The following is a 19,522-nucleotide window of genomic DNA, read 5'->3' as shown; positions in this document are numbered from 1 at the left end:
TTCCAGTCTTGCCGTCAGCGAGCCGTCGTTGAAAAACATTAGCTAGTATTGGAGTTTCAGTCTCGTCTTTTTTGTACCTATTCACGTGAGCGGATGGCCTTAGTTTTTTTTAAAGACTGGCACAGAAAATATTTAACTGAATTTTAATCGCTAATGCAAAACACTTCAAATTTAATTTGGATTACCTACCGTATAAATTAGATAAATAATAAAATTATAAAGTAATCGATTAAAAATTGCAAACATAAATATAATTTAAATTTGAAGCAGCCAGTTTCGTTGATCACTTATCAACATGAGCTTCGTTTATGTGGCTATCACTTCCGTCTGTCAATGGCCCTACAAACATTTTGTGGCAGGTCATCCAGCGGGCTGCAACATTCAGGAAAACTGTCATTATGGCATCAAAAAACGAAAAAGATCGCGTTAAGCAAATTCAAGATAAATGCCAAACAATATTGACACAACTTTTGAAAGACGAGGACAATAAATATTGCGTAGACTGCGATGCCAAAGGTATTGAAAATTTTCTACCAAATTATATGATACGATCTGAATATTTTTTTGATTTGCATTTAGAATTGCTTGCCTGTAATTATGTAGGTTTATTAGACGGAAAGTGTGAGATCGCATAATTTTATCTTCAATGCAGTCAAAGGCCGTTGTACCGTTGGGACCTTGAAATATTTCAGTGGAAATTAAGGCCTATGATTCAGTATTGATACAGATACGCCTATTTATTTTCCCAATATACATCTGAATTCCACTTATCTGTGCTCCGTTTCACTCGGTTCGGCACGAGCAGAGTATAGTTTTATGACTCAACATTTATCACATACTTAATTACATTATAAAAATTTAGCTTCCCATGAAATATTTTAGTGATTGTGTGGAAAATAATTGCATTACATTTCCGAATGTTTGATTATTGAAAAAGACTTTTCGTATTATTTAATGAGGATACAGCGTTCCGAGTGAGGCACCCTAACTCTTCATTCTCTATCATGTCGATTTGGACTAGCTTATTATGTTAGCCTAATTTTTATATTTTTTTGGTTAGCCATCGGAATCTATGTATAGTTAGGTACATAAACATTTACCTTTTGCCAAAAATGTGGAACTTCAAATACGAATAAATAAAAATATCGTTTCATATTGGTACTTTCAGTTGAACCAATTTGCGTTTGGCCAAAGCTTTGTTTCATTAAGAATTAGTTTGAATGCCCAAGTATCATAATATATAAGATTTTAATATAATTTAAAAATAGCCATGCATTTACCACAAACAGTTGACTGTTGATTAATGTGGTAGATGAGGAAATTTATTTTCCGGATACAATTAATTTCCCAGTTAATCCAAAATATCAATTACACAATTTATTATCTTTATTATCATAATATTCTTATCAATGTCTTCTATCCAATGCATATGTATTATGTTGAACGGCAGCAGAACAGAATGCAATTGCTCCGAAAGGAAATGAGTAAAAATATAGTATCAATAGTGGATCACTTAGCACATCTCAGTAATGATGCCACAAATGCTCATCATTTGAAGTATGAAAATGACAATTGTAGATGTTTTTTTTCTCTTTACTTTTCATGACGGTTAAACCAAGAGTCAACTGTAGGGAATATAAGCTCATTTTTACCACATTATGTTGTTTTTAAATACATGTCTTCCATGGATAAGAATAAACGAAATTGGTAATTGTGCCGCAGATGCCGTCATGAGCTTTTATGATTTCTTTTTTACGAAAACAGTTTATTCCATGTAGACAATTATAATAAATACCTTTTTCTGTCGGCGCATCGGCTTTTCGATCCAATATTCGTTAATTGAAAATTTGAAATTATCATACATTTTGATACACCATTATCACAAACTAAGATTATATGAGGTAATATTAGTTTGGGGTAGGTTAGATTAGGTTAGATTAGGTTAGGTTAGGTTAGGTTTGGTTTGGTCTAAAAAGAAAGTTGTAAAATCTCATGTCCACCTCTGCGGCACATTTACCATGAAACTGTAGTACAGTATAACCTCTATATAACAGACTAATACAGGTGAGGTGATATCCGTTAAATAAAAGTAGATTTTCCGAATGCGTATTTTTTACTAAGAAAATAAACGGCACAATACAAGACCAGTGAAGTTTCCATAAATAGATTGAAAATATTATGTGATTTTAAACAATGATAAGCTGGGTATGAAAACTTTAATTCACAGAAAAGTTTTCCGCTCTTCTGTATTGTAAACGTTCAGTCTACGAGCAGGACAGCAGTATGACACAAATTCGAGTGCGAGAGGTGTGACGTGATTATCATGCGCAGCACATTGTTTGCCTATACACATGCATGGATTTACTGGCACCAATCATGTGTAAATTCAACTATCGCGATAATAACTGTTAACACGTAAAAGTGCTCACCGTCTCACCAATTATTCTTATTATTATTATTATTATTGTTGTTCTTCAAGCGTAAGTGAGACGCATTGTTGTCATTTTATGGTGCTATTTGACAGGTTTGGACAGGTTCATAGATAATCAGTAAATGCCAAAATGTTCTGTACGGTGTACTTCGTATTTCTTTCAGCAGGTTCATCACTATCGTTCTACTATGCATGCGTATCTGCCATGCAAGTATAAATTATTGCGTGAAAATTCAGAAGCTTTTGAACTTTTTTGATCCATGAATGCAATCTTGCAACTTACACGATAATACACGTTTACATGTGCATTTTTTTGCTATGGCTGCGATAATACTTACTGTCAGCAGTAAATCCATGCATGTGTAAACAGGGTATTAATTAAACATTAACATGTTATTAATAATTTTCACATCATTGACCGATAGTTTTGTCTGTTTGATCCGAAGTCATGTTATATCGAGAATCTACTGTAATTATAATAATTGGTTACTAGTCCATATTATGTACTTTTGATTGATAATGAGTCTTATGTGATTAGTAGGTTTTTGTTTTTCTCTGTTCTATTAGAAAAAAATATCCATTTCAGTAGTCACTGCTAGAGTTGGGTATTTCCCGAGAAAATTTCAATCTCGAGATTCAGGATTTTCCGAAATGATGAAATTTTGAATTCTCGAGATTCAGGATTTCCAGAAAAGAATTCTCGAGATTTCGGGAAATTGAAAAAAAACCTGTAAAAATCCTAAAATCAGTGTAAAAACAGACAAATTCGAAAAAAATATGATTTTTTTATTGTCTATGTAAGAAAACAAACAAAATAGATGTAGGAAAACAAAAATAATTCAAATCATTACTTATTAAAATAGACTTTCAAAAAACACAGACTGTCAATCGCTGCGTCTGACAATCGCGTACGCTTTTGAGACACAAAATTCCCTGATGTTGCAAAAATTGCGCTCATTTTGAGTCGACGTTGGCTTCATTGTGTTAAATGCCCCGATCAGTCTTTGAACGTATTGTGTTTTCTGTACACTTTTTCCATATAGAAAATCGTTTTTTCAATTAATATTTGATAATGAAGAAATCCCGAATCCCGAGAAAAGTTTCTCGAGATCCGGGATTGTTAAAAATTTCAATTCTCGAGATTCAGGATGGAAAATCTCGAAAATTTCTTGAGAATTCCCGTCGGGAAATTTCCGAAACCCAACTGTAGTCACTGCTAATTTTAATGTTTTCACAAATTACTCTGAACCCCGATTGTCCGGATTTAACTATGATCACAACAAAAAGGCAAGACTCACCTACCTTCATCTCGAATTGGTAAAAGTAATCGAGCTTCTACAGTACACTGGTTATTTTGATCTTATGTGATATCATGAGAGGTTTGCACATAGCCAGTTTTGCGGGCACGATCGTATACTGTCTGACCTCATGCTGAGACGGTTTATTGATGGTGCAAGCCTTTTTTGTTTGATAAATACTATCAGGAGGACAATTTCTGAATGAAGCAGTATCGAAGCTGTTCCAGCGGAGCGGCAGGCTTCGATTTTGTATGAGAAATTTTATTTCTGCTTTGATTTATGCAAACACAACTAAAATCGCGGATGCTTTTGAGTTTCACTTGCTTCTCCGGTAGAGGCGCTCGTTTGTCGCTGCGACTGGCGCTCGTCTATTTTAATTTTAACATATCGAAAACACTGAAACAGATTAAATGTTGTAAGGTATCGTCGTAAAGCTGTTATTCATTGATTTTTAGTTTTAAATATTATCGTCTGAAGTGTTATTTTGTTTTTAAATTCTTATTAAAGTATTTATTGTAATTTTGGAATTTTTAATCTAAGGGCGCAATACTCAATTCGTACTAACCACAAACTTACAGTAAAATTGGTAAATATACGAAATCCATCTGTTAACTATAGATTATAGAGATAAGGAATCCTTAACCATAGACTACTTTAGTTATGAACTCGCCCCCTTGCCCCCCTTCTGTATTTCCATTTACCACTGACAGCTGCTGTCAAAATAAATTTACGTGTCTTTAAAACGGCCAATACACTCAAATTCATTTAACAATTATTGATCTCAATATGGGTATTGAACAACTATTAAATATCCGTGACATTTAATACGACACATTTTCCTTTATTTTCTTGATTCTGTACATGTCTTAATTTAGTAAAACCGATTATCGAATTGAAATGTCAGTGTCAATGAATTATGAATTAACTTTTCTTATTCAGATTTAGATATTTATGTAATATTAAACCAATAGATAGGTAGTTGAAATATATAAGTACTTAGTTACCTACACACCAACATGGTAATATTAGTTTTAATCACTCTTTATAATTATTCACATCATGGCATATATTTGTAATAATTGTAAATGACAAAATCTGACATTTCAACGGCAAGTGTTACCGTATCGGGAAAAACATGGTCAAAAAATAACTTATATTATTCACTAATTGCGGAGACATTTAATCATTTTTATTAAATATTAATTGTGTATTTATAGTTATTGAATTTGTTTTGTATATTTTTCATATTTTTGTCATCGTTTAACAATTACAAAATAATTCACCTAAATTATGAAAAAGAGAATTTTTATATATGGTAATATTTTCAATAGAAAAACAGAACGAAGCTATTGCAGATTTGGTGGACCATAGACAACTCGATAATAACTATGAAAGGCTTTCTGCATAGTGTTTTGTTGTAATTATGACAGACGATTGTGCATAGGGCTCTAAGTGCCGACATATTTTATTTATTTATAAAATACATCAGGAGTTCTGTTTACATTCTCATATTTACCATTGTAATATCAATATTATGTACCTATAAGGTAAATAATTGATGTGAGTAGCGTTCTTAAGGATATATTAGCTACGTTTTTTAAGAATAAGTCGTTTCATTAATGCTACTATAACGGTTACTAATAAAACATGATAATGTCATTACCATATTTTAGGTTATTTTCTTGTTTACATGTTAACTTGAACTGTCATTGGCTGTCATGTGGGCATAGACAAACATATAATGCATACTCTTACGCGACCATAAATGACCGCCCAATATTTTCGTTACATTATTTAATAAATATAAGGTTTCGTATTTTATGATACTGCTTTGCTCAAAAATTTCCCACCTGCAGTCTGTCCACTTCTTCTGTAAGAGGCAAAAAATCTTGGTAGTCCAATGTTTCACTTGCTACCCACCCTACGAGTTATTTTAACAAGAAGGAGAATGAAATTTTAGTACAAAAACATTCAATAGCATTTCTGCGCATCTATTCTATACACAAGACTGCTTTCGGCCGCTATCTAGGGTAGGAAAGTATCCAAGTATTAGCACTTATTGTAACAATTAGTTGTAATTGTTACAATAAGTGCTATGTTTTAACAGCACCTCTCTTGGCTGTGATAAATTTAATAGTGAGATATACAGTTTTTATAGTAAAGACGGCTAACTTATTGTACCTAATTGTTACAATAAGTGTTAATATTTCGATACTTTCCTACCCTATTTAGCTGCCGTAAAGGCCGAAAGCAGTATTGTGTATAGAATAGATAGATGCGTTGGAATGTTTTTTGTGTGGTTGGTATTTTGTAAGTTGGAATTGGAATTGACACAAGGCAGATTGTTTATAATATATAGATATAAACTTGATACCTACCATCTTTATTTTCACTTTTCGATACAAGAGACATACGCGTTTGACATATTTGTGATTGTTCATCGAAATATTGTGGCAATATCTGCACGTCATGTTCAGCCGGTACGTGAATAAGTATGATTTAATTACATTTGACAATCCATCTCTTAAGGCCGGTTCATATTAGTCGAGTGGCGAGTGATTTAGTTACCACTAAATGATTTAGTAACTGAAAAATGTCCGAACACAGTACATTAGTGAATAAAAATACGACACCCAGCAGGATTCGAATCTGCCTGATGAACCTGATATGAAGTGTTTTCAAATTATGTATAGTAATAAATAGGTTAGTTAACTCATGCAGCGCTGACAACACGGCTGCCGTGTCAGCATTAGATACTATTAGCATGTTATTTAAATGTGGTTATTAAATAGTAATTAACTGGTCAGCAGTGAATGAGTTAATAACTTCGTTTATTTGAGGATTAATTGGAGGAAGAAATTCTACCACAACTAATGAACTTGACTAAAGATAACGTGTTCAGACTTGTTTTGTGGCTTGTATAGTATTTAGTGAGAAGTGAAGTTAGGGGTCGCTACTCGACCGAAAAATTAGAACAAAATGGATTGACTCGACTAAATGGTTCACTAAATTATTCGACTAAATTTGTCTGTTCGTACACGTTTAGTTACTAAATTACTTGCTACTCGACTAAATTACTCGATTAATCCGAACCAGCCTTTACCCATTGTCTCATTTTTACTCATTATCACCGACTTTTGGCAGATCTGCATTGTGAAATAATTGCAGTTAATTTAAACAGTAGAACCATGAGTCCTTTTTTACTTCCATCTAGTAAAGATGGTCTTCAATATATTTAGACCCACCAGTTTTCTATCATCCAAACTAGTTACCCTCTTTGTAAATCGTGTAGCCTATGCACGTTTTTCAAGTGTGATTTTGGAATACAACTACTTAACTATTGTCAACGCTTTATACTGCAGATTAAAGTCTTATCAGGTGCTTAGGAAAGCAGGCGTCTGAGATAATTATTTGTGACTAAACAATCTCATGTGCGTAATTCAGAAGCTGTGTGTGTTTTTCTACTTAATTTCGAGATAATCACGGTTTTATATTTGCATATTATGCTGATATTGGAATATAGGAAACATAAAATATAACAGTTTGTCGCCATGGCCTTTTATGTAAATTGAACTTTGGTTTAGTTCTTATTTCTTATTTGGCATACTAATTCCCCAATGTTGGCGACTAGAGTATTTTTAAAAGATTTGATCCAAAAACCTCCACAGAGTATGTATCAGTATTAAACACGTCTGGTGTTTTAGCTATTATTACTTCATAATTTAGTATGTACAACACATGATACATCAAGTTTAACTGTCTAAAACAGCGGTGTTGAACCTTTTTATATTTAAGTGCTAAAAGATTTTAAAAATTATATTCCGTCCAAAACAAAGTCAAAACTCAAAAGCGCTTTTATTTATTTTAGCTTCGCTTCCAAAAAAAAATCAGCTGACGGTTTTATTTCTAGGTTTCGTAATACCAGATCGGTTTAAAACTGTTTAAAATCAGGGTTCAACTGGGATTCCGGACAGAGACTTATTTGCCAAGACGATTCCACTTATAAATAAATCTTTCACATGCCAAAGACAGCATGTTCGCCACCACTGACTTCATATCATAATTCAATGACAACTTTTATAATTTGAATGTTGCATATTATGTTTATACCTCGTTTACACGTGCATGGATTTACTGTTGACAGTAAATAATATTGCTGTCATAACAAGAAAGTGTATGGGTATACATGTATTATCCCGCAGTTGCAAGCTTGCATGCATGAATCAAAAAAGTTTGGAAACTTCTGAATTTTCATGCGACAGTAGGGATTTTTTCGATCTGCGCTGCGCAGTAGAACGATAGTGGCGAACCTGTCGGCAAAAAAACGAACTATACTCACTTTGAGGTTAACCGATTCTCACTACCTGTCAAATAGTACCATAAAATGCCATCGCGTCTCGCTTACTCTTGAAGAATGAGATTGGAGAGACAGTCAGAACTTTTACGTGTAAACAGTTACGATATGTCACGATAGTGTAAAATATGCACTATTGCTGCCAGTAAATCCATGCACGTGTACAGGCACTATAAGTTAGGTTAGGTTAGCTATTTCAATGAATTAGTTCTATGGTTCACTATTCGAATAAATTGTAATAAAAGTGCTATACCAATTATTACCCATAGATTTACCAAAGCTATCATGCTATGATTGTAATATGATATTGTGTGTGTAATAGAAGCTGTGCAGTATCTCTAATATTTATGTAGTTAAGATAAAACATGTTACTACATAATATAGGTACTATAAATATATACGCTCGTACATGTTGTGCTACGGCCGCCATTTTGGAAAATGGCATATAATTTTTAGTTTTTCAGCCATATTTTATTAACCATTGAAAATATGGAAAATTTAAATAAAAGTTGAAGGACATTAAGGGGGGACGTAGGTCAAAATGGAGCTTTTATGCTATTTTCAGAGCATGATCCTGGACATTCCTTAAGCGTTGTAGATAATCTATTTATATAATTTTGAAGCCTTAAGCCCAAAAAAATACTACCTTATTCTTAGGTCAATAATTATTATAAAGCAACATTATTTGTAGAATGTTTATCACATTTGAATGGTCAAAGACATAGCTTATAATCAGTACCTTTAGAATTATTTTTAAATGTCTAAATCTTGCCCATTTTTTGAATAATAAAATGCCTAATTCTTGTCAAATTTGGGATCACAGAGACCATCAATATAATTTTTTATCGTAAATATTTCACTATAATAATATCGACATAAATTTTACTAATGGTTTTATAAATGCTTTTAAAAATTAATAAACATAAAAAATCTTTACACCACTGCACACGGATGTACTGAAATATGACTATATTCTAAAACATTAGAGCGAGAGGTTTAAAAGAATACTATATTATGTAATAAAAATACTTTATGCAGTCATCAACTGTTTAATATAAATATAAAGGATAATAAGGCTTCAAAATTATACAAATAGATTATCTACAACGTTTAAGGAATGTTTAGGATCATGCTTTGAAAATAGCATAAAATCTCCATTTTGACCTACGCTGAGCATGTGGGCCGTTAAGAAATGCACATTTTTAATGGGAAACATTTATGGCATATCTGTAACTGAGCTGTAAGGTTGGAAAAAATGTAACGTCTGTATATACATACATAGAATACATAAGAATTCTTATATATTTGCCTGAATGCCTGAAAAGTTGGACTGTATTGTTGTCTTCTCTTCCTAACTTTCTGTCTCTTTGATGTGGATTTTCACGAGCGAAGGAATATTTAGCTTTGACAATGTTTACAAAGTGCCCACTTTCTGATACTACTGTGGAATGTTAATAGAGGGGATGTTGAATCTGCGATTATTTCTTGCAGGTCCCCGCTGGGCGTCATGGAATTTGGGAATATTCCTGTGCATCCGGTGTGCCGGCATACACCGGAATCTCGGAGTGCACATCTCAAAAGTCAAGAGTGTCAATCTTGACTCGTGGACCCCGGAACAAGTCGTACGTGGGGTTTCAACTATTTTATTTTGATTACTCTTTTTTTTATTAATAGGTTGATTCCACTTAAATATTTCTAATGCGAAAGATTGTATGAAAAAATTGAGTGTGTAGAGAACACAGGCGACAGAAGTGAAACTTTTTGTTCTGCTCTCCATTCTCGGACGTTTGGATTCTAAGTATCAGCTGTAGTAAATTGCATAATAAATTACGTATTTTTGTTTTAATGCAATTGTTATTTTTATTGGAAATTGAAACAAATATAATAACAATTTTATATCGTCATCTGGTTAAAGTAATTCAACCTAATACTAAAAATCGATAATTTTTATTGGTTCGTGTCTTTAATAATAGTTTTCTTCTATATCGATGTAGGCAAATTGTATAGAAAAAAATTGGCGCAATAGGTAGTGTGCGTAGTCGTTAATTGAAATGATCATGATTCAATCACGTCCAATGCATTTGCTTTTTATTTTGTTCGTTAAGTGAATCATGACAGTTTTTCATCACGGGTCAGCGGGATTTACTCTCCTGGGAATTACCCGTGTACCGCATGTAAAAAAGTTTTACTTAAAACAATAGTATTCTTTCCTACGTGACATTTCGGAGGAGTACCGTGCCTAAAAATCTTATCATCGACTGCAGAGGAGTGTTCTTTCATTTGAAATTGTTTTGTCGTATAGGTGTCACTACAGCAGATGGGAAATTCCCGAGCGAGGGCCGTGTATGAGGCGAATCTCCCTGACTCGTTTAGGCGACCGCAGACTGACTCGGCACTGGAGGCGTTTGTGAGGGCCAAATATGAGCACCGAAAGTACGTGGCGAGGGAATGGGTGCCTCCTTCACCGCCCATTGTCAACTGGTCAGTATTCATTCATTACAAACGTTAAATAATCTTGGTATTAGCCGCATATGGAAATTGTATAGGTTCCTAAATTTTTGATGCGAAACTCTCCGGTCAGAGCAGTGCTGCGAGGCCTAATTTACGATGGTTGGATGACGTAGCCAAGGAGGTACAAGTAATTTTTTATCTCAGATTGGACGATAGATCGGAATGGTAACAGTAACAAGAGAAGGTTAAGGCCCTGGGCTATTGTACCATGGATGACAGTAAATAAAGTTTACATAACATTATTCGTTTAAACATGGTGAGTATGATGTGATTTTAAAAAAAAATCAGTAAGTGTACCCTGAATCTCTTGAAAAGCCAGGGCTGATGTCCCGTTGAAGAGTTAAACTATTTTGATCTGTCAGAAATTATTTAAGATCATCATAGACTTGTTAACAGAATTAGAAATAACTCCTAAGTTGTCCTCATAGTCCAGTGCATAAGGTGCTGGCCTTTTATCCGAGGCCTCTGGGTTCGATTCCCGGTAAGGTCGCAATATATTTATGTGATTTCTCATAGCCTAGGTGTTTGTGATTGTTTCACTTCTATTACAATATTACAAATTACACTACGTACCTACATTGGGCCTCATGTATTAAAAGAATGTATATAATAATATGTAAGTAAAAAGAGATAATAGTATTCGATGTATGTTTGATGGTTGAAGTCTCATTTGATACAAATATAGGTATGTTTCTGAGGACATACATAATTTGGATGTCCTCAGAAACATGTATATAAGTATACTCGTATTTACTTCACAGATTATATTTCTGACTATTTCAAGTAAAAATTTGGACATTAACCCTCATTGTTTACTTTCAATTAACTCAATATGCAGCAAAAACTTTGACTTCAATATACCTACTGGCTGACATGTCATCACAGATAATTAGGCACCTGTCATTCTACAGTGTTTTGACGGATACATCAGAGCACCGAGAGATTACTGTATAAACGTCACGCTGCGATTTAATGAAATGATTGATTTATTAAAGTTTCACACGATGAACATGCTACCTATTAAGAAATAATATGTTACTATTGTCTAAATTTAAAATTAGTGTAATTATTTTAATTGTGAATTGTTGTGGTCACACAAGTAAGTTTGTTGCCAGGATATTAGGATGTGGTTAAGTAAGACGCTGGCATTGGCTAAAATAACAAGAAAAGGCAAGCCATGATTGAAGAAAACCACATAGCTGCGTGTGCACGTGCAATTTGTGAAACAATATTATATTATAAATTTATCACTCTGTTATTTCTTTGTGGAAAGACATGGTATATACCAGGGTGGCGAACCTATGGCACCTGTGCCACTGGTAACATGCGAGATGGTTTTGCATGGCACGAGAGAAAAAAACGTTTAATAATAAATGACAGATCGCATTGTATAAAAAATAGCAGGCAAATACTCTTCAAGAATAAGCATTACGTTTAATGTCCTTAGACTTTATGCGTTACATATAATATTATCACACTAACCTCATCTGGTAGCGGGGGATGCCGCGCCGCGAATGTGTAATTTTGATCGATTTATAATGCTTGAGACAACTGTAGTGAAAGAATGTCTCATCTGGTCGGAGCAAGTCTCGTGTCAATTTGTGCGATAAGAACCAAACTAATTACGTAATACATTAACAAACAATTTCATTTCTACCCACAAAAAATGACTGCACCAAATAAGAAATAAAATTTTGGTGAAGCTAGTAGTAGTAATTCTGGCAGACAGTTTCAAAATTGGTGAACCGAAATGTATAGCGTAACTGAAGAAAGTGATAAAGCTGTAATATGTGTGTTATGGCTTATGTTCTGTGAGTGGTATCTAGAACATCACTATTTTTAATTTTTAAAACTATTTATTCCTCATGAAAAACTGTTCGAGGCAGTTGAAAAATAATATTTGGGAAAATTTGGCACGCGTACATAAAAAGGTTCGCCAACTCTGGTATATACATTTAAAGAAATAGTCAACCCTGTTCGACAACACGAAATTTGTCTTTATAACATGTGTATGTTACCAATAATTGTAGATGTCATAAAATAAAACAAGTCATGCAGGGCTATTCTAATATATATCCTAGGACTATTCTAATCAATTAACTCCAAAATCAATAAAAAAGTGATAAATGTGATATGTCGTATTATTTTTTTTACACGGCAGTCATGGTTAACAGCGTGCTGTCAAATGTCGTTGAATAGTACTGCAAAATATTTTTAACACGACATATTTGATTACAAATGCATCCGATTAGAATCTTAAATTGCATTCAATTGGATGCATTTGGAATCAAGTTAAGACACAGCTGTGTGTTAAGAATTATTGAACATAACCACCTTGTTCATGGAATTGCTCCAAATGATATCTGTGCTATTTTGGAGCAATAAAAATAACAGAAACGTGTTTCCATGCTAAATATTTCCAAAAAGGCCTGCTGGAGTGATATTAAAAAGGTTGTGCAAATACATATTCGTCGCTGAAACTAAAAAATTGTCTTAACTCCAAAATCGCTACTTTACAGGAGAGACAAAAAACATGGTTTTATATACAAATATCTGGTTATGGAGTTAAATCATCCATCATTTAACAATGTTATAATTTTTTTGGAATTACATCATTTGCAAGACAGGTAGATAGATATCAACAACGGCCACTAGATGGCGTTCAAATTCAATTTTCGATTAAAACGGAGTTACACATTTTTCTATTTTCAATGATCATTATTTAACTTCTTCTTTACTATCAAAATTAAGTGGTTCCTTTTCTTAGTTTAATTGATTTTATTCGAAGGTGTTGAACAAAACCTAAATACATATATAAAAGTGAAATGTAACAAGGATGTTAAAGCTAAAACTTAGTCCAGATCAAGAATGTCTGAATCTGAACAAAGTTTTCTATTCACGTCAGGAAACAAAAAATACATCGACATTTATCAGAACATATTAAATGTTCGAAAATTTACATAAATGTTCAGAAACAATTTTCAAACAGTTTGTATACAATGTTCATTTGTTCACCGAACCAATGTATCTTAGTAATAATACCTAAATTAGCTGCAAGTCAATAATTCAAATTGCAGATTCATTTGTATCAAACATCACACTTTTGAAATTTAAATTTGTTTGCCAGGGCTGCATTGAGATAATAACACTTTACATTAGTGTTATAATCCTAAAAGAAGTTTCTCACAAATACAAACAATAAAAAATCGCAAATGACAGTATATAAGTAAGTCAACACCTCGACAGAGGCTGCCATTTTCTTTTTATTTACATAGAATCCATTCCATGCTGCCAATATAGTTCATTCATTTTTCATTAAATTAGTTGCCAGTTGTAACATAATAAAAATGTTCTGAAATCGCTACCCATCAAATTTTCTATTCAAGTTAAGTGATTTTGCATTTTGTAGAAAGTTTTGCACGTTTGCTTTGATATTTATTTTCCAAGGATGCACTGAGATAAGCATTGCATTAGTGTTTGAAGGCTAAAAGAATCTTTTTATACAATGAGCTCTTGTATTGTAAAATTTCATTAAAATAAATGTATTAATTTTTCAGCAATACCTACTAAAATCATTTTAGAATCGCCGACAAGTGTCGTAATACAAAATTATTATATAGGTTATATTTATATTCTATTCTATCTATAGTAATATTTTATGTTTCGGTATTTGGTAAATGGCATATAAATGCAATGAATAATATTTTGCAGGGACAAAGAAATTGATGAAGAAATGGAACGTCAGAAGAAAAAGAAAAGGTCATCCGCGACAGCATCCAACTTGAGTAGTACACCACTATCCGGAACAGATAGCAAATCAAATGTAAGTTGCCGTCATTGTCACTTGCATCATCCAAAAATGTCTCACCAACATCATCAGGATTTCGCCAACCCGTTGGGGTCCTGGCTACCTCCGACAATCCTCTGCTTGTTCTTATCCACAGTGGCCGCTTTCCACTTCGGTATTCCTAATATATGGCAGTTATTGATAGCTCCGTGTAGTCAGTGAATTTTGACCAGTAATTTTTTCTGCGTCCCATTGGATTGTTCGAAATTACTCATTTTGCTGGTACATTGTCTTCATGTGGTGCACATGACCTAATCTGCGCAGATGGTAGGCGGAACTTTAAATGCAAGCAAATACCAAAGTAGTGTTTGTTTGCTGATATGATCCTCTTTTTAAAATATTATTATTGTCGGTTTGCAAGAGACCTACCTATAAAGTGCAATTTGTGTAATCACATGCAGTGTTTTAATCTGGTGCTTACATAACAAATTGTTCACCATTATATGGCCACTCATCACATTAATTACTGCAAAATATGGCATCCATTACTTCGATAAAATTGCAAGCCTAAGCAGTCTCACATACATATAAAATCTTATATATATATACACATACATATAAAATCTATGTGATTTAGATGAAATTCAAAAAATATGTGTACATTTTTTAATGCACACAGAGTTGGCACAACGTTGTTTGTTTGAAATACAACTGTTTGTGCTCGGTGCTCAGCAAGATTGTCACGTTCTGCTATACATACGTAGTTCAAATAGTATTCACCGCTATTCGATTCATAGTGATCAAGCATCGTATTTGATTATGTTTAGGTATTGGCTCGTGTTGCATCGACTTTACAGATCCCGATAACGCCATTGATTACTAATTCATGGATTTATGGAGACTATTTCTAATGTTTGTCAAGCACCAATACAAATTGCTTTATCGAAGACGAAGGTCTGATGACATATTTTTTTCAATGATGTTTTAGCTGGTTTGAATATTAATAATTGATACTGGATGTTTTTTCACATTTTTACTATGGATTACATCGCATTTATGTGTTTGATCGGGAATGCAATTTGGTAAGGATCGAGTTCTTGTCATGTTGCATTTACTGGTCTTTTAGTGTCACCCCAATCCACGTTAACGATATACCTACCAATTGATACATACTAAAAACATTTTAATCACTATCATACAATGAATGTAATAAGAAGGCTGCCTCGTTATTAGGACAAATTCTACAAATACTGTGTAATACTTCATATTATATAGTAAGTACACACGCATGTTCTTGCTCGATGGTTTTACGCTGATTCCAACATCTCTCAACGTGTGTACCATCTTGCTCGATGGTTTTTTGTTCAACATCGAACAAATTGCATTATCCGAAAAAGATTAAAGGTCTGTAATTCTTACGCGAGTGATTTTGAGTGAGGGATTGAGGACGCACTGGCAAGGCTCGTGTAGCCTCGCTCTCACTTGTGGTCGAAGTCGGTGCGACGGTGGCCTCACAGCGTCTTGTGTCGAGTTGCTCGACTGTGTGGACGCAACGACGAGCACGCTTCCAAGTCAACATGCTCGATCGAGCTAGGTATTAGCGGTACTAGGCTGCAGGTTACACTAAGAATCTAAAGTGAATATTATGCGCATTGTACATAATGTACATAATATGGATGTTTGTAGACTTGTACATTGAATTGAAGTCAAAAGAAAATTAAATAAGTAATGTTTTGTTTTCATTTTTTAGAAGTCAGAAGTAGTGCCGCAACTGTTACCGAAACCGAAATCGTCCGCCAGCCCTAAACCGGGAAGAGCGACTCCTAAACGGGAGTCGGCCAACACGGCAGATCTCCTGGGGAGTGACTCCAAGAGCGCTCCGTCGGAAGGCGTCGCCTCTTTAAATAATAGTGACGACGTATTCAGCGGGTTTCTCTCGGCTCCGCACAACCCCCCCGCCGTGCAGCAGGTCAAAGCCGCCGAATCCAAAGCCATAGATCTCAAATCGGAAGAGGAGAGTTTCTTTAACCAGCCCGCGCCTAGCGAGAAGGAGAAATCTAAAATGACAAAGGACAGCATCCTGGCGCTGTACGGCCAAGCTCCCAACCCCGCTTCCAATGGTGCGTTCTCCCAGCAGGCGGCCGGAGGATTCCCGCAGAGCCAGCAGTTCAACCAGTTCTCCCAGCAGCCCCAGAATAACGCCTTCCAAGGGTTTGCAACTCAGGGATTCCAGAACGCCTTTCCTCAAAATGGCAACGCGAATCCGTCGTTCAATTCATCGCCGTTCGGACAGTTCGGCAATAGTTCCGCATCGATACCGCAGCAGAATAATCAATTTGCGCAATTCAACCAGCAACCCGCGTTCGGCATGCCGGGCAACGCATTTCAAAGTGGGAATATGAGCGCGTTTGCCGCCAACGCTAACCAATTTAATCAGCAGCCGGCGGCGCCATTCCACAGTTCAAATCTTAACGGCGGATTCGCATCGAGCGGAGCGCAGTCCTTCTTCGGAAACCAGACGGCCAGCACCCTGCCGCAGCAGTTCGGCAGCATGTCTCTGGGGCACCACCCCGCGCAGCCCGGCGTCTTCAATCCCGGCCAGGGAGCGTCCTTGCCCGGAGCGTTTCCCGTCAAAACCCAGCAGCCCAACATGGCCGCCAACAGTGTATGGCAGTGAGAGCTGCCAATGTCGATGTTAAGGGTATTATGTTATTAAATTATTGGGACGGACGTTTTTTTTATTCGAGCTCGTAAAATGTTAACGATGGTTTACGGCGAGAGTGAATATGTTTCGAGGTCGGCTTTCAATGTTTGGATAATGTGTACATTTTTCTAAAATGCTATGCGTTCGATACGTCATTGTAGACCATCAACGATACTATAGCTAATTATTTTCTACATTGTTATGTTTTCTTTTATAGGTTTGTGATCATTATTGTATTTTTTGTTTTTGAAATACATCTGTTTAATGAAATTTAGACTTATTAAATATTTATTAACCTTTGAAACAATATGCACATTCAGGTCATGTGTTGGTCAAAAAGTTATTATATTTTCAATACAGTAGAATCTCAGTTATTTGGACATGGATTATCCGGATTTCTTTTTGATTGTCAGTTCCATATGGTTATAGGAAAAAGGTACAATTTAATACAGTATATAATTGGTAAAAAGGAATGGATTTTAAAAACTGTACTGTTAAAAGGGTTGATTATTTTTGCGATTACTATTAGGATTATTGTCAATCTGGATAATCAAGGTTCTACTGTAAATTCCTATAAGTATTTGTATCGACATATCTAATTTTGCAATAATTGTTTTTGTTTTACTCGTATGTCATTAAAGTAAATATTTATTTTTAAAAAATATAGTTAATCTGTAAAATGAAGTGTAAAAAAAACCTGTATTTTGTTACTCCACCGCTTTTACATATTTCCCGAATAAAACATTGCATTGCATAATATTTTCGAATAATTAAATTTCAACGATATGTAATAACCTATAGCCCAGCAGCCTTCATTTATTTAAGAAAAAAGATAACATCAATCAATCATTCTAGAAATGAGTGATTACATTCCATCAAATCGAATTGAATGGTTTTTAGATTGTTTTAAATTACTTTTAAGTTATATATCGATTGATTTTCGTTGTCCAATATTTAAAACTGGAGCATCTTTGAATATCTCAATATATAGCGCAATTTAAACAACCAATACAAAGAGAGCTCCAGGTTTTACTATGATTCATATTTTATAGGATATTAAAAGAAATAAGTTTTGTTTACAAAGTTACGTCCCTTTATAGTTAAATTACTTAATTAAATTATATAATGGCTGTTTCTGAAATCTCTAACGGGAGCAACTGGTAAAAAAAACAGTGGAATCTGGAATGCTTAATCCAATTTTTACTCTTTGAAAAATGATATAAACATTATCACAAATTAAGTAATCCTACTTTGTTATGCCAAAATAAATCTTGCGTTTGTTTGAAACTTATTTGTGATACGGATTGAACTATGAAGAATATGATATTCTGCAAAATACAAATATATCTTAATAGCGCCTGTACATGTGCATGGAGTTACTGTCGGCAATAGTGCTTATTTTAAACTATCATGACAATAACTGTTTACACATAAAAGTGCTGGCAATCTCTCCAATCTCATTTTTCAAGAGTAAGCGAGGCGCTATGTTGTCATTTTTGATACTATTTGACAGGACGTATTGACAATCGGTTAACGTCAAAATGAGTAGTTCATTTTTTTACTGGCAGGTTCGCCGTCATCGTTCTACTGCGCAGGCGCAGATCTTACTTGCGCGTTAAAATTCAGAACCTTACAAACTTGTTTGATTCATGCACGCAATCTTGCGAACTGCAGGATAATACATGTTTTCCCATACATTATCTTACTGTGCGCAGTAAATCTATGCACGTGTAAACGGGGTATTATGATAACAAATTTGACATATCTTTGTACTTGAGTGGTTTGTAAATTTTTTGTTTCCATAAACTGCGAATAGGCACGAGCGGGACATGGAATATTTGTTGAAACGCTGCTTATATCTAGCACGGCTATCGCAAACGACTGTAAAATTTAAATTCATAGTACTTTCTTGCCGGAGTAGACGTATAGCGCTTGTACACGTGCATGGGTTTACAGGCAGCAATAGTGTGCATTTTTTAAACTATCGTGACAATAACTGTTTACGCATTAAAGTGCTGACTGTCACTCCAATTTCATTCTTTAAGAGTGAGCGTGATGCGATGTTCTCATTTTTAATTGACTGGTCATAAAAATCGGTTAACCTCAAAATCAGTCTTTCCGCGGTGTTGTTAATTTTTTGTCGGCAGGTTCGCCACTATCGTTCTACTGCGCAGGCGCAGATCGAAAAAATCCCAACTGTCAGATGACAATTTAGACGCTTCTGAACTTTTTTGATTCAAGCATGCAACAACTGCAGGATAATACATGTTTACACGTACTTTTTCTTGTTATGGCCGCAATAATACGTACTGCCAGCAGTAAATCCATGCACGTGCAAACGGGGTGTTACTGTTTAAATAAAAATATGTATGTATTGATTTTACATGGAAACACAACGATTCCGCAATTCCGCTCAATTTGGCCTTAAGGCTAGAGA

General features: G+C 34.6%; 1 protein-coding gene across 1 annotated transcript; it reads left to right on the top strand.

The window, feature by feature from the left end:
• The first annotated feature begins 335 nt into the window (after positions 1-335).
• On the top strand, positions 336-17,901 carry LOC147077688 (stromal membrane-associated protein 1-like). The gene is made up of 5 exons (XM_085960635.1): positions 336-516; positions 9,575-9,705; positions 10,386-10,564; positions 14,306-14,417; positions 16,132-17,901. The coding sequence occupies exons 1-5, from the start codon at positions 399-401 to the stop codon at positions 17,056-17,058; spliced, it is 1,467 nt and encodes a 488-aa protein (XP_085816761.1). The 5' UTR covers positions 336-398; the 3' UTR covers positions 17,059-17,901.
• The last annotated feature ends 1,621 nt before the right edge of the window (positions 17,902-19,522 follow it).

The sequence above is a fragment of the Rhyacophila brunnea genome, unplaced genomic scaffold (assembly GCF_057557595.1).
Source record: "Rhyacophila brunnea isolate RB1 unplaced genomic scaffold, BYU_Rbru_1.0 scaffold_12, whole genome shotgun sequence".
Taxonomy (NCBI): domain Eukaryota; kingdom Metazoa; phylum Arthropoda; class Insecta; order Trichoptera; family Rhyacophilidae; genus Rhyacophila; species Rhyacophila brunnea.
Note: the sequence above shows the minus strand (reverse complement) of the source record. Positions and strands in the feature narration are given on the sequence as shown.